At 42.7% G+C, this 16,240-nt stretch overlaps 2 protein-coding genes across 2 annotated transcripts in view; one reads left to right on the top strand and one right to left on the bottom strand.

Annotated features, from left to right (window-relative positions):
• Nucleotides 1-5,490, bottom strand: part of LOC110990255 (serine/threonine-protein kinase N2-like) — a 43,021-nt gene extending 37,531 nt beyond the window's left edge. Inside the window, exons 1-2 of the mRNA XM_022255146.2 lie at nt 4,999-5,490; nt 2,703-3,021 (exon numbers count right to left, since the gene is read on the bottom strand). Of these exons, the coding sequence (XP_022110838.1) occupies nt 2,703-3,021; nt 4,999-5,028 (349 nt within the window). The 5' untranslated portion in view covers nt 5,029-5,490. The remainder of the gene's footprint in view (nt 1-2,702; nt 3,022-4,998) is intronic.
• A 1,198-nt stretch (nt 5,491-6,688) lies between these two features.
• On the top strand, nt 6,689-12,982 carry hmces (5-hydroxymethylcytosine binding, ES cell specific). Its single transcript, XM_022255158.2, has 7 exons — nt 6,689-6,860; nt 7,564-7,785; nt 8,404-8,622; nt 9,157-9,388; nt 10,363-10,509; nt 10,859-10,968; nt 11,386-12,982. Exons 1-7 carry the CDS (start codon nt 6,841-6,843, stop codon nt 11,690-11,692), a joined length of 1,257 nt encoding a protein of 418 aa, XP_022110850.2. The 5' UTR covers nt 6,689-6,840; the 3' UTR covers nt 11,693-12,982.
• Nucleotides 12,983-16,240: the final 3,258 nt, after the last annotated feature.

Consider the following 16,240-nt stretch of genomic DNA (forward strand, 5'->3'; position numbering starts at 1 on the left):
CACGCGCTGGCGCCTGGATACGAGACATATAGGTCCCCTCCCCCTAATCAATTCTGATTGGTCAAGAGTCTGTGTGCACACTGCACGCGGAACTCGCCGGGCACACACTAAGTCCATTCTTCTGGACTACATGCACAAGGAAAATATCGGTAGGCCTACATGTACCATCAACTGGACGGGGGATGCTCAGGAAAATAAAAGTAAAATTCTTCAACAAAACCCTAAGAAATTTATCATACATGTTAGTTGACTTCTTTTGACTCCTGACTAAAGATGGGGACAGTTTTTTCGTGAACACTGAGTGGGGTACATGTACATGCGTAATAGGGAATTTCAGCCTGGACTGTTTCCAGTTGCACTACAAACGCTATTAAAATATTGCCCCAAAGTCCTAAAAACGTGCCTTAATGTAAACATGCTTAGGGTCGGTAATTCTTAAAATTAATAGTGAATACAAGTCATGCACACCACTATGCACAACAACTTTACAACGGCAAACTGACCAACGATACCCGCTACTGTATGTACATCGCATGGTAAACATGCACACTGCATCTGTGGGATAGGCAATAAACTTTGTGTTGCAGCAGGAAATATTGTAGAAAGATGCTTCAAGTACAAGCAATACTATACAGGTACGTGTACACCAGTTCATGAATATGTAATGTAGTTATTACATGTTAAATGTCCTGGTACACCAGTTCATGAATATGTAGCGTACCGGTAGTTATTACGTGTTATACAATCATGTACATGTAGGAGTACCAGGACATGTATATTTCATTGTTCAGTTGCTCAAGATGTCAAACCTGAATAGCTTCTTTTTGTCCAAGGTCATTATGTCGGCCTATACATAAATACATATACATGTACAGGGGGGTACTACAGTACTTCACAGTGTTAACCTGTTATTCTTAGTATTATTGAAATCTAAGCATGGCTTCATTTCTGTCAACTGCCATTCAATTATTTATATACTGGTATGAAATGGTTGGAGCCATTCATCCAGAACAATGCTATGTGCAGACTAGCGTGTATATGTACAGTACATCACAAAAAATCACAAATACTGGTGTTGGGCATTTCCAACAACCTGGGAAGTGGTTGGGTGCTGTTGGGTGAGCCTGTTGACGTCCCAGTGTCTGGCTTGTCTGGGGCAACAACCAGGAAACTCCTCCTTAGTTGACATGTATGAGTCATTAGACAGGAAGTAATTCAACTTTTCTCCCCAACAGATGAACTGTCCACGAGGTGAAACCATGTCACAACCCCCTCATCAGTCAGAGGTGCACTTGCTTGGGTTCTACCGGCAACACCTCCGAGGGACACGCTGTACGTGTACATGTACCTACAGCCTCCACTTTAGGTACATGTACAGTGTACATGTCGGCCTACATGTACATGTACATGGTTGATGTTCTTGCAAATGTATATGTACACAGTACAGCGCTAAGTGAATCACAATATTCATCGAAGGACACTTAAAGGCAATGAGGTTGTACCCATCTTGAGGATCTTTTCTCCCCTTAAATGCATTAAAGAAATCAGATAATTTTTTTCTTGCAAGCTAACACTTCTTGTTGCTTGTTCACATAAGGTATCGTTACCAGTGACGAGGCACATCAAAGTAACACACAGGTACATGAACATGTATATCAAGCACAACACCTGATGAAATCATACCAATTGGCAGATCATCAATCATACAGTACATGTATGTCTTTGATTACTCAGTCCAACACACAGCAAAGATGTACTGAGAGGTTCAAATCCACAGTCAAAAGAATTTTTGAACAGCTCGGTGAGGTAATCATACAGGGATCAATTCATGAGGAGATTTATTCAGGTGATTCTAGCAATTTTTCAGGAGTTATTCTGCTCTTGTACAAGTGTTCGTGTACTGGTACGTGCATAAAACAATGTTTCATATTTGTGTAAAGAGAAAATAATTTATGAGGTGGCAGATGAAATGTTACAATCCGGCCAGCTTCACCGGTACTTCATGGAACGGCCAAAACAATCACTACGTGTACATGTACAGTTTGTATAGTAACAGTTACTCAAACACATGATGGTCATCGTCTTGCAAAATATCATGGATGAATTTTGTCTCTTTTGAAAGTACATGTAGGTTTGAAGTTTTTCCATTTCTGGACATTCAGTCACATGCCAATATCCTTATTATAACTGAGCTTTGGGGAATAAAGCATATTCCAAGAATACAGCAACTCAAAATGTTCCTGTCATGCTAATGAGTAGAATATTAAGTTCTTACATTGTCATAAGCCCAAGAGAAAAAGACCAGATATCCCTCATATCAACACCTGTGAGTACCAGCGAGATTCAATTGCCGAGAGCTCCTAGTTTCAATGGGGAGTCTACTTCATCGAATGCCCTAAGCATTGTGAGAAGCTCAACAAAAACACATACAGAGCAAAGGAACAAACCAAAGCTGTAAACCAAAGCTGACAACCTCCTTAGGCTACACCTATGTGAAAAAATCAACAAGTTTCTCATCTCTGTCAACTTTCTCCATCTCCACCTACATCCTTCTGTGTTCATGAGCCACACTGCTTCTTGCCCTTGATATCAATTCCTACGTGGTCTGGGCACTCCTTGTATCCAACTTCTGATAACTATTGTACATGTAGAGCCTTTTGCAGACGTGTTAGTACATCAGCCATCTTTTTATGCGGCCTTACCTGCTGCTGCCAAAATTTCATCCGTGTTGACCACAATGTGGGCGTTGAGCTCGTTCAGTTCCTGCTGCAGTTCGTGCAGCCTGATGTTGGCCTGCTTGACCATGTTGTTGATGTTGGCCAGGCTCTTCTTGTCCGTGGTCACCTTGCGCATGTTCTCCGCCCCCTCCTTAATCTTGAGTTCCTTCCGGATGTCCTTCTTGATCTGGTCCTTGATGCTGTCCAGGTTCTGCTGGAAGCTAGCGTCCGACAGGTCCAGGTCGGTGCCATAGCGTGTGCTCAGGTGCGAGGCCAGGCTTCCAATTCCCAACTCCCCGGTACCCTACAGTCGCAAGACCAAAAACGAAGGCCTATTAAAACTGAGCATTCAAACAAGAAATTACTTTTCAGAACAGGCCATACCATGTCATTCACCAGAAGGAATGATAGCGATATCCAGGCCACTTCAAGCTCCTAGACCCAAGGTCGTCCTGAACTTCCAAGGTCAAAACAATTACCATTATACCAGTAGCCTGTACAGTGTAAACTTTAAAAAAAAAAAAAAAAAACCCTTAACTTTGAGTGTTAGGTGCAATTGGTGATCTGCCCAATGTGTTGAACGTTTTATCACGCAAACTGACATCTGCTCAACCATCAGTCATGTGTAAAGGGCAGAATTTCTTGTTCCTGTAAACAACTGGTCGAAAGTACAGGGCAGAGTCTCCTTCATCAATCAGTTACTCCAATTACATGTACATGTATGACAAGACAAAGTCAGTCAACTTTTGCAAGATTGACTGCTCATGGAACTTGTAAGTTCTACATGTACCTTCTGTGATCTGTACATGGTGCACAGGACATTCCACTTGGTGTGATCAATCAAAATCCATGCCACTGATCAATGTTTCTCGGGAACTGTAACTGCAGCTGGTCTAGTCCAGCATAGCTATGCCCGGTAGTGCTGCAGTTGGGCAAACCTGTCAATGCTACAAATCCGATGACCATGGCAATGTCATCACTGGTGATTTACAGTGGCCCCCTTCAGACAGATAACTTCTGTATGGAGCCAATGTTCCGTAACGGTCACTCCTTACAAAATTATCACAAAGCTTTTTGCCACTCACTAAAGGGAGCCAGCGGGCATGTCCAGTGACAACGTTGCTACATGCACATTGTACAGGTACATATAGGCTGATCTACAGTGTTCAGTGCCCAACCTGGTGCCAAATCATGTGCCCTTTACCAAATCATTGCACACACCGACAGAGTGCGTCAGCAAAATTTATTATTTGCTTTACGGGTGCACCCCAAAACCAAAGGCTGCAACATTTTGGGGCAAAATTTGCCAACTTTAGTTAGGCCAGCTCAACCACAGTGCTGCAAAGTACCAAAGTGTGATGTCATTCAGAATCAGTAAATGCTATACAAATGAATGGCAATGTATGGCACCCACGTGCATGTTGGTTCACGCGCTGTTTCTCAGGCTAATGCCATTTACACACATTACTGTGCACATCACATATTCACTTCGGTGATCCACAAAATTCTATCACAATTTATTAAAACTGAAAACTGTCTTATATAGGTGAGTATTGCATTACTTGTGACACCAGGGCATATAGTTTTTGTGTTGACTGAAGTAGTACCCAGGTTTGTCGATTTTCACGAGAAAGTCACGATAAAATATTGATTTCCCCTTGGTTAATTTCTCTGTCCAGCTCGGTTTCCAGCCAGGAAAATTTCCAAGAATTCTTTAATCCTTTGTCTACTTTCATATCCCCTTCCCTACCTACTAGTACCTTGTACAACGTTTTTGATGGACATTAACGACATCAGACCACCACGAGAACGAAACACAATGGCAGACGGACTCGAGTTGTACACAGTGCATGCAACGACAACAAATGTACCGTGCATACACACCTATGGTATGGGTCCCTATGAGTATGTTTTAACAATGATACCCCCTCCGTTTAATGTACCTATGTATCTGACGCATTTCCAGGGAGAGTAGCAACGCAACAGTGCTTGCTATACACCTAAACTTGTGCAACTCTTACGCTTAGTTACGCACCAAATATTGTAGTCTTTGCATTACATACAGTGTACACACTACATATATTGAAAGCATAGACAATACGGACATCCGGAAAGTCTCACAAATTCTGGATAGTCTCACAGAAATTCCGAAAATCCGGAAAATTCCAGACAAATCACAACCCTGCGTAACATATTACCGACAACGGGCCTACCACCTGACCACTGTCATTTTATGCCAACTCAATTTCTTTAATTGAAATGAACTCAAAACATGTCAAACCTGGTAAAAGGTCGTTGACTCCGTCGCCATCTTGGTTTCAGCAGTTTTAACTTCTATCACAAACCTTCACACTTTGAACACTTTTTCGCGGGTTGTCATCCAACAGCGTACATGTAGATGTACGCCTAAACGACGTACAACCGACCGATGGCTTCCCGTTGCAACCAACGTTAGCCTAGCTACTTGTACTTGTAGTTATGTAGAACAGTACGCCTACAGCCCACAGGCATTCGAATGGCGGTGCACAATCCACAGTGCCAAATATCTACGGACGAAACGACCAAGCAATTCGGTTTATATTCTTAATTCCTTGGCCGGTTTATCAATGCGTTATCACAGTTTGAAAGTTAAATGGAATCTTATCGTGAGCCATCATGCTAACTTGAAATCTACTGTTGCCATGTATTGCAAATTTACGTCCCAAATCGGCGACTAATCACAGTCCCCACAACAAATTCTACGAGTACGAGTGGAACCATTTATAGAATCACGTGGTATTGTGGGCAATCATTGGCCAATCACGAGTGTCGTAAGAAGTCATTCTGGAACGCCCCAAAGTTTAGACACGGGTGGTTTAATTGGCGGAAGCTTTTAAGTTCAATGTAATCAGGCCGGTATGTTCTTGTTTTTCCTGCTGGAGCCAAGCCGGCCGCGTGCAGATACTGGCCGGCATAGGGCAGGCGACGCACTGGTTGAGTAATCGACCTTCGGTTTTTATTCTTTCATGTTGGAAAGAACACAACATTTTTTTCATAAATTCATTTTGTTCAACGTGATGAGTAATGTCCAAACTGTGATTAAAACTGTTGCTTCTTCTCTTGCTATGCAATATCGCAATTTGCCATTTTCTTTTACGCTTAGTTACTTTTGGTTCATTCGTCTCTACCGCGGGTTCTATTCAACTGTGAATAGAACTTGTTTTTCTACATGTACTTGTATTGATAACCACGAGTTGGCTTAATGGCAGGTATTGAGGGCAGGCTAAATAAAAGTCATCAAAGTAAAGCATAGCATACTCATCCTATTTATAAAATCAAAACCAAGTCCCAGAAACCAATCTTCATACTTAAAACAAAGGCATGTTTGCAGGAGTTTGTGGAAGGCTAATGTCGTTGAAAGTGAAAGGGAATGAGAATTCTGGGATTTCTTCCAAATTCATATCTGATTGCTATGTGTAGAGAATTCTCTGGCGGAAGTCCTGAAACCTACATTGAAGGTATGGGATCATTATAGAGACCCATGTGATAATGGAGCCTACCCACTACCAGTATTCTGTAACATAATTCTACTGATCGCTGTTACAATGAATGTGTGTTCTATTTATGGCGTTTGTACATGCATAAAAAAGGGGGACCTGGTTCGTTGATTTGGCTCGACCTTTTACTTGTTTGGGCTTTAACCCTTCTTACACCCCCCCCCCAAAAAAAGTAGGAAAAAACAGAGACAACCTTGCATGACGGACTCAAGAAGTGCCATGTAGGGTGAGTGAAACCACAGACAGCAAAAACAAATAGCCGGGGTGAGAACCTCTCTGACTTTTGCCTGCCAGGTGCTTTAGCGCCCTCTTGCAGAGTTGTGGGTAAAGGAACTGAGTCGCTGGTACCCGAACAGCGGTGATGCACTATCTTTTGAAATACTGCAATGTAGGCGCGCTCACCAATGAAATATCTTCTAAAAATAGACCATTACTCTATTTTTTTCCCAGTCCAGCGCATGTTCTGGCATGTCCGTGTTTCATGCCGAACGGCGATGGATAAAAAGCCTCTGAAGTCTGAACCTTGTCGGACTTAAAAACTTTGTCTTATTTGAAAATCAGCACAAATTAATAGTGAAGTGCAAAGCATGTGCGGGAGGACAGCATGGTAGGTTACTTTGACACTGACTGGACATGTTGGAAAATTTCCTCTGGAGAACCAAATCTGCATGTATCTGATGACGATATCTTGACTTAGTCCGACTAACTTGGACCCTAAAAATCGCCTTTTTAAACATTTAGACATTGTGGAGCAATAGTCTGATAGTAGGGTCCAAGTACCCTCCATAGGCTTTTGCTTCCATTAATTTATTTCACTCAAAACAGCTTGTACCCCAAGTCAAAATCATCCGAATTCACCTCTAACATGTCTAAATAAAAGTGTCTTTAAAATGTCTAACATAGCAAATGCGCCCGTCATGACGCTGTGGAGTTTAGAAGTGAGGTTCATCATCATCACTGTGCGCTTTGCCCCTGGCTTCAGAGAGGTGGCATGCATTACATGCTCAGGCAATAGACCATCAGGTGCCCATACTAATATGTTCTAAGACAGTGCTCACCGTGCATGCACACCTCATGACTTATCACCTAGCTAGACTAGCTCATGATGATATATACATCTGTACGTGTACTCCATTCTCACCCACTCTGAAGAGGGGAATCGAGCAATTATTTGGCATGTACATGTAGACCTATCACATTTTTTATGGTGGGGTCTGTCAGTTCTATGCCGGCTGTAAAAACAAAGTGGGATCAGATGATGGCAAACTAGACACAAAGTGAGAATTAAGGTTGAATTTTGAACTTCACAGCACACTGGATCCAAACCAGACTCGGCGGGCCTGCACTTACACCAACAGGCAAGGCCGGCGGGTGCTGCCTAGGTGGCGCAATGGCCCCTCTGGTAATCAAGGCAACACAGGCGGCAAGCAGCAACAACAAGGGAAACAGCAGGGCAAGCAGCAGGCCTTGCAAGAGGGTAAAGGTCGCAGAAAGTACTACCCTTCCTTCAACTTGACACCAACTGCTGTCACGTGAGTCAATGGGCATGTCTGAAAACTTGGCTTTGTTTATCTATTTATTTATTATTTGTACTGGGTAGCCCATTCAGATTAATAAAAAATCTGTTCTCCTATGAGTCCTAGTGTACAAATAGTTATAACACTAAGATGGTTAAATAAATAATATATACGTACACTTTGTTCCATCGTTCCCTTCATCCCTGTCCTCGGAAATCTGAAAGTGTTAAGCCTTCGTGGGTTAAACTCAGTGACAGTTCTGTAGCCTTTGGTTTGGTATTGCAGAATGTACTCATCTTTAGTAGATTAAAATAATTAAAATTAACTTCAGAATGTTTGATTTGCCTTTACTTGTATTTCTTCTGGTTGATTGTAATGAGGGAATTGTAAATATTCAACGTAATGTCCTAAAAATTAGTCTGAAAAAACACTTCATATATAAACGCATTCATTAAATAGTTTCTTGATCTTCCATCATGTTTTTCTGTCTGTTACAACTTTTAATTTCTTTTTCATTGTTTGTTGTTCTTACTTAGCAACCTTAGGATATGTACTTAAAAATGTCTCTTCTTTGTGATTATTAACTGACTGTTGGAAGAGTGACGTGTGTGCTGTGGTGTGTTTATGTTCCAGGCCTGTGCTACTCTCGGCCAAGCACTTTGACAGTGAGGCGGCATCAGACGACCGCCAGCTAACCCCTATGCAGTGGGGCCTGGTCCCCTCCTGGCACAAGGGGGACCCCACAGCCCTGGGCTACAAGATGAACAACTGCCGACGGGAGGGCATGACGGGGAAGCGGTCCTTCAGCCGGCCGCTGGACAAGGGCCAGCGATGCGTGGTCCTGGCCGACGGGTGAGTGCGAGCACCGACCTTCCTGATTCTTTACACTCTGCCAGTAGCTGTCTGGGAGAATTAAGTAGGATTCTGGGAAGATAACAAAAGACAATGTTTTTTTTTAAACAGGAACTGTATTTCCCTGGTTGGAAAACGCTGCACAAGTTCTAATGCATTTGATGTGAGACGTCTTGAGAGCGCAGGACTGATTTCTGTTGAAATGTACAGTTTCCATGTGTTTGCTGTGCACTGAGCTGTAATTTTTCAACCAGCCTGTCTCTCTTTGCCCACAGAGGGGGTGCTTCTTGTCAAAGTGATACTGGCAAACAATCTTTGTTATGTGCGCTTTGATGTGATTGTATACACATGTCGAAAAAAGAACATCAAATCTATCTGGATACTTACGTTTTTTCAAATGCTAACTTAAGCACCAGTTTTGTGATAAGATGAATATTCCCTACGATGAAAAAGGAACCCTGGAAAGCCTAGGTTTAGAGCTCCACTGGTTGCATATTTCTTGCCATAAAAAGATTATTTTCAATTTCTTCTCAGTTACTATGAATGGTTGACTTCTAAAGACGGCAAGAAGCAGCCCTACTTCATCTACTTTCCTCAAGCCACACCCATCGAAAGCCTGGCCTCCAAGACCCCGCCGGCAGAGCCAGAGCCAGTGGAGCAGCCTGATTGCCTGGCAGAGGAAGAGGTCACTGATGAGGGGTCGGAGTGGAAGGGTCACAAGCTGCTCACAATGGCTGGATTGTTTGACCGCTGGTTCCCACCTGAGGTCAGTGTCCAAACCTAATGGCACACCAGATTTTGGCCCATTGTAGCGGCACTTCATCATCCTGCATCCCCCAGGAATATCTAGTCTGACACCTTACAAGATCCTAAAAAGTCCTCCACTCGTACTTGGACTCTTGGTTGTTAAATACATGTACAATGTTAGACTAGTGGCAGTGACAGTGTTATGTGGTGTCAGGTGGGTGCAAATGCACCCACTGAAAAGCCGCTTGCACCTAGATTTGCACCCACAAAAATTTTGTCACATATTGCGTTCAGGGTGATCAACCTTTTTGTTCAAAGACTCTGCATCGTAAACCAGAAAAACGAAGGATCATTTGCACCCACACGATTGTGCTTTGCCCCACACTTGCGCCCACAGCCACCGAGGTCTGGCGCCACCACTGACTAGGGGCTGGGCTGTCTGCATCATCCCTGACATGTCTTGGTAGATTTCAAAGGGCCTTGGTGGCTTACACTACAGTCAATAAAACCAACAGTGTCAATGGCACTAAAATATTTCAGCGTACATTTCCCGCATGCAAACAATCATGTTCTCTTAAACATCGCATAGGTGCAGTTTATGTGCTCGTAGAAAATTGAAATTAGTATGGTGAGTTGTTGCACTACACGCGAGATGAGTGCCATTTTGGAAACAATGATTAACCCTAACCCCCTAGGCTCCTGCACTAGAAAGCATACTGAACCTCACAAAATCCAACAGGTTCATGTACTTGTCTATGTACTTGATACAGCAAGCCAGACACTGCACACAGTGACCCGTGTGTGTCCCAACTCACACAGAATCCAACACCATCTCCCTGGGCCTTTCATCCCAAGTCTCACAAAATTCAACAACAAGTTCCTCAGGTACGGTACCAAACCTGCCAAAAGCTCACAAAACCTGCTGTTGGAGTATGGCAGGTTTTGGGCAGTTAGGGTTAAGGAAGCATTATTTCCTTTATGTTCTTGCTACAGGGTGGCCCACCGCTGTACACGTACACTGTTATTACCGTGGAAGCGGCCTCTAGCATGAGCTGGTTGCATAACCGTATGCCAGCCATACTCGAGAGTGACCAGGCCATTAATGACTGGCTGGATTATGGAACAGTGCCCACCAGCAAGGTAAGTGGGAAATGTGGAATGAAGTGTGACTGTCATGCCAAAATAATCCCCCCTGGAGTTTTCACTGGAGACTGATAAGCAGAATAGTCGTAGTTAGCACTAAAAGACTTTGAAGGCTACGCAAAGTGAAATTGCCCCTGATGTTTTGAAATTGGTGAGTGTTACATCTGCTCACGAGCTTTGAAGCTTTTCATGGTGAAGGTGGCAAATTAAGTACAAGGTTTACAGTAGCACCATGCAAGAATATCTCTTTTGTGAGTATGTGCGGTTCAGAAATTTCATGTACCCCAAAAATATTTACCCAAGAATATGTCACTTTGAATCCTCCCATCTCTTTTCCTCATCTCAGGCCCTGGAGTTGATTAAGGCAGAGACCTGCTTGACCTGTCACCCTGTATCAACTCAGGTCAACAACTCTAGGTACAAAGGATCAGACTGCATTGTGCCAATTGATGTGGGGTGAGTTTTCACTTAAAACTGACAATTTTCTCAGACCCTGAAATTATCCATTAGGAGTGACCTGGGTATACTCATCGAATTTGATGAAACAAAGTATACTTCCCCAAAACTGATTTTGTGGGGTAAATATCCTTCTCCTGTAATTATTTCAGAAAGATAGTTTATAGTTTTTGTGGACATCTCAATAATTTCTCAATGTTCCCTGCGTGCTGTGTATAATGTAGCTCAGCAAGTCTGTATGTCAGTTGTTTGGTTTGACCTCTTGCCACAGATGCCCAGGTTTTAAATCAGTGGGGTTAGGCTTCATCTAACGCAGTGTCTCATAATCGTAACTGTGCTTGGATAACTCTCAAGTTTAAGCTGGTCAAAAGTGACATGCTTGGTATTATATTCTTTATATTGACTTTGCCACCACAGGAAGCCTGAGAAACAAACAGCCAGCAGTAAAATGATGGGCGCCTGGCTGGCCAAAGGTGCCAAGCCCTCCCCGAGCAAGGACACCAAGCAAAAGATCAAGCAAGAAATCAAACTGGAAGTGGAGTCCTCTCCCCAGAAGGTGCTCAGGTCATCACCACGGAAGCAAGAGCAAGGCCTGAGATCATCGCCACGGAAGCGGACAGCCATGACAGACTGGCTGAGCAAGACCAATCCAGGGTTGAAGGTCAAAGTTGAGCCTGGTGCTCCAGCGGCAGGCTCCCCACCAAAGAAGGCAAAGATTCGTTGAAGAGCACTACACCAAGGCCAATAGTTGAGGCAATGCTTTTCATGGAGTGCCCACTCTGACGAAAGGAACAGTTTTGCTTGTTTTGAATACTTCATTTATCAGCATACGTCATGAGCTGTGATACGCCTTCTGCATTATTCATTGTAACGTGCAGAGAAGAAAATCATTTCTTAACACCGTTACGTTCTGTTTGTTTCATTAAAGAACGTGGTCCCTGTAGAGACCTAGATCAGTTGATAAAGTATGGATCAAGGGCATGATGTGCAGCATCCTATCACATCTGAAGATGAAGAACTCCAGGCGCTGCATCAAATGGGCAAGCCTTCCCGAAATGGCTTCAAAAATACCCTAGAAACATACCTTTGGCAAATAAAGCGCTCATCCTGAAATATAGATTGACCAGGTCTGATTGAACTCACGGAATTCCACTTAAATCCTACAAAATTTCATATTAATATCCTTTACTTTAATGCATGTAATTACATATGTACAAACAAACAAGCGAAATTAATACACGTAGATGGAAGATCTTTTTTTTTCTGCAAGTTGTTGCCATCTGATTGGATTGCTTTAAGAATTGTTTGCAAGCTTTTAGAAACTGGGCCCAATTTCAGCAAAAAAGGCAGTGCTTACTACAGCATAAACTCTGCTAACCGTAAGCAGTATTTGGTGTCGTTGCTTGCTGTGGTTGTGCTTAGGGTTGCACACACATAGAGATTTCCATCGTTTTGTCAGAACGTAATTTTCCTTTTAGGTAAGCATGCCTTTTGCTGTGCTTACAGCTTATGGTAGCCGTGAAATTGTGGAGCCTCTGTGACCCTAACATCGTGTGCTTAGCAGCACTGTGAAATTGGGCGCTGGAGGCAAACGTAGACAGAAAAAGCACAGTGGCAGAATGTTATATAAAGCTTGACCCTTGCCCACACAGGATGTTTTGGACGTTTGCTTGTTATTTAAGTTTGACATTCTGAATTACTGAAGTACCTGAAGAAAATCACATCTGCACGAGTATTTCTGAACTTTCAGTCATTTTAGTGTTCACAACACTTGACATTTGATAGTTGCATTTGTTTCAAAACTAGAACATGTATGGAGACTAGAACTGACCACTCCAACTCCTGTTTAATTATAGATAAAGAATATAATCAAAACCACTCTATTATAAACTAAGCAACAGTGTACTTTTGTAATCAAACTTTTTATATACCACTGATAATCTGTAAATTTCACATAAATGTGGCTGTATTAAGTTTTGCTGGTTTTAAATTAAAATTATCCAATTTAGCATTATTTTAACTATTTTTTGTGTGTCATTCCCCACACTTCGGGTTTTTTGAAGATTGCTTTTGACCTCACGAATTATTCACTTCTCAAAAGCTGTTTTTCTGGTGGGGCTCATAATTATTTTTTGTCTCAAGCCCAAGCTCTCAAATTCAGAATTTGGGCGAGATTTGGAATTTTTCTGAAATGGAATTCAGTTCACTGGGCTGCCATTTTCTTCCTGATTAACTATTATATTAGTCCAAATGACATACTTTCTATATTTGTCCAAATGACATATTTTCTACAATGGTGTGTACTCCGCTCTTTGGGAACCATTGGAATTGACAGCAGTCTCAAAAGAGAGCACATTTCTTAGACGTCTGTATCTGTTCACTAGTATACATAGGCCTGGTAGGGCTAGCCCTTACAACTTCCGTGCAATGCATGCGGTCGGACCTTGATCGGACCATGAAGGAAGGTTCCTTCCTCCTCGATCAGACACGGCTTACTTGTACAAAGACTGCAGTGGCAGCTCGCTACTTTGCAGATGATCTTTTAATTTCTCTAACGATTGCGCACAACGTGCTTCATCAGGAAGACTGCCTTGGCATGTAGGGACCGTTGATAGCACTTCTTAATTGCTCTGATGTGATCATAAATGAAGTGCTTTACAGATTGTCTTGCAGTGGGTCTTTTCAGGGATGATCTAACTTCTCCACGATTTCTCAGCAAATGTGAAATATACGTATTGCTTGGTAACAGACCACGTGTTTCCTTGTAGATTATAGGAAGGCGAGCTTTGGTTCGTCTGATTTCAAGGCTTTCCCAGCCCAGTTGTGACATTACATCGGTGGCACTCGCTGTTAGGCGCGTTGTTGTTGCGTGCAAAGCGTGCAGCTCTAGGTTGAACTTTCTCAATTGTACCCTTATTTTTTCTGCTGCCAAGGGTCCCAAACCAACCACAAGACAACACTCTAGAAGCAAGACGCGTTAGTACTGTATAGCCAAACAAGCGCTTTGATTCCTTATCACGGCTGTGCAGGTTTCTCCGCAGAAGGCCCATGTCTATAGACCTTTTTCTTGTGATGTCACACTTGTGCTGGACCGCAATGAGTTGTGATGGTAATCTACTTTTTCAAGATGAACTAGTGAGGCATGCAGCGTTCGCACGTGCGCTTGTGCATGCATGCACGTGGTTGAAGCTGCCCGTATGTGTGATTACCGTGACCATGGCCACACGTGGTGGTACTTACATTCAGCGCGGTCCAGTCACGTGGGTGGAAAAGGGCTGTTGGCTTGTGGCAACATGTATTTGATTGACATGCGTATTCCACGACAGGTGTGAAGTAAGTTTCACTCCCAGGCAGGCTTGGTGCGATACTCGGTTGATAGGATTTCCTCGGAACAAATAATTGTTCAAAAGGGGTTTTGTTTTGAGTTGCAGTCTTCACGAAGCAACTGCCATTTGGGCTTTTAAGTCCTCTTGAAGGAGGACATAAACTTCAAACTTCTGGAGATATTGTTTTGGAACTTGAGATATACCCTCATGTGTCAGAAATAGCAAGCATGCATGAACAAAAAGTAGATATTTTAGGTGTTAGTCTGCGCGAGTTTGAAGGATATAGGGTATTTTTTTAATCAACCCTTTCGACGTTCGCAATGCATTGTGGGACTTTGGTGAGCTATGCATTTTATGGATAAACTGGGGGAAGCGAACCAATCAGAAATCAATTTACAGTTTTCTCCGAAATGTTTAAGTATCTGCTCATCACCTTACAGATACTTGCATAGTACTAGTATACAAGAAACGTTTTCAAAACAGTAAAAAAGTAAATTTTGCAATGTTTGGGAGAAGACAAAAATAATATCACTCTGAATCACATTTCAATTAATTGCTGAAATGGACGGACGTGACTGGACAATGCGGTATAAATGAACTACAACTTTGTCGTCATTCTGAATGGCCACTAATCTTAGTCCAAGCACGGTCCCGACAGGTGTGCCCTTGGAAGGAATTTTTCGAATTTTCTTTTTGTGGTAAGCTTTAAAATTCGAAGTTTGTGAATATCTTTATTGAATTGGAGTATGTTGAATTGGAGTATGTAGTGAAATGTAGACAAGCAGGTACACTTCTCTATTGAATGCATTGCCTGTTTGTCATCCAAACTCATAATGCATTGCACGGGGAAAAGGTTTCATTGTTTTTTGTAACAGCAGAGCATTTGCGTCATTGGCAAAAAGTAAGGTTTGCATGGATGCCATCTAGCAGCTACTTGTAGTGCTTTGTTCTACAGAGTACGCACAAAGGAGGTTTCCATATGCGGAACAACTTAAAAGAACAGCCCTTCGACATGGCTACCATGCAAAGCCTGCTTTCTGCTGGCCGCAGCTGCAGCCAACCGTATCGTTTCACTACGTTGCAACATCATGCCGGGAGCCTGAGCTGAACCGCCACATAATTACCATCGACAAATGATTTTACGGTAATTTATTTGAAATCAGTGTATATCCTATTAAATTCCGAATAAATAAACAAGTTATGGCGAAGTAATTTTCCCTAACAAAGAAGAAAAGGCAAAATCCCGGCTTGGGTTGTACTTTGAGCGAGCATCGTTTCCTCTTTTATATAAAACTCAGCCAGTGACACTGGGGATTCTGCCGGCTGCTCGGCAGTCCCTTACGGGTACAGTCCATTTGAAAACAGAGTCAGCACCGGGGCGCGGGTTCAGGGCCCAATAACATGCATTCCAACATGCCTAAGATTTCAGAAACACCAATGGAATTATTGTCTAGTCCCTAATTTTTCAATTTCTTTTCATTTTTTTGTGAGTTTGCCAATTAAATTTATTTATTAATTATTCCCACAAACAAAATCACCCCCCCCGAAAAGTGACTTTTCCCGAAGTCCAATTGCGGCCATTTTTCAAGTGGAAACCCTCAACTTTCTGAAACGCTTACAACCATTTTTCAACCGTAGTTTTTAGCCATTCTGCTCTCATACGAAAGCTTAAAGACCCAGGGAGTTCATCCTGGTAGCAATTTACACAATGTCACCATTTCGGGGGCAAAACAATCCCCTTTTTCAAAAGATACTGTGGGGGGCACTTTTAAGGCTAATGAGCTAGTTTGAAATTCTCATCGTTTGAATTACGGTGGTCTGCACCCTTTTTGTTCGCTTCATTGAACGTCTGTAAGAAGACGTCTGGAGACTACTACGTATCGGACGGGAACCAGTCTAGCCGCAAAGTTGAATGCGCCCTCTCTAGCGCTAGCTGCACCAAAGGC

This window comes from Acanthaster planci, linkage group LG11, assembly GCF_054643075.1.
Source record: "Acanthaster planci isolate LZ-2023a linkage group LG11, COTS_SCS, whole genome shotgun sequence".
Classification (NCBI taxonomy): domain Eukaryota; kingdom Metazoa; phylum Echinodermata; class Asteroidea; order Valvatida; family Acanthasteridae; genus Acanthaster; species Acanthaster planci.

Coding starts and splice junctions, on each gene's coding strand:
- hmces (XM_022255158.2), top strand. CDS start 6,841: ATGTGCGGGAGGACAGCATG. Junction 8,623..9,156: donor TGCGTGGTCCTGGCCGACGG/GTGAGTGCGAGC, acceptor ATTTCTTCTCAG/TTACTATGAATGGTTGACTT. Junction 10,969..11,385: donor ATTGTGCCAATTGATGTGGG/GTGAGTTTTCAC, acceptor TTGCCACCACAG/GAAGCCTGAGAAACAAACAG.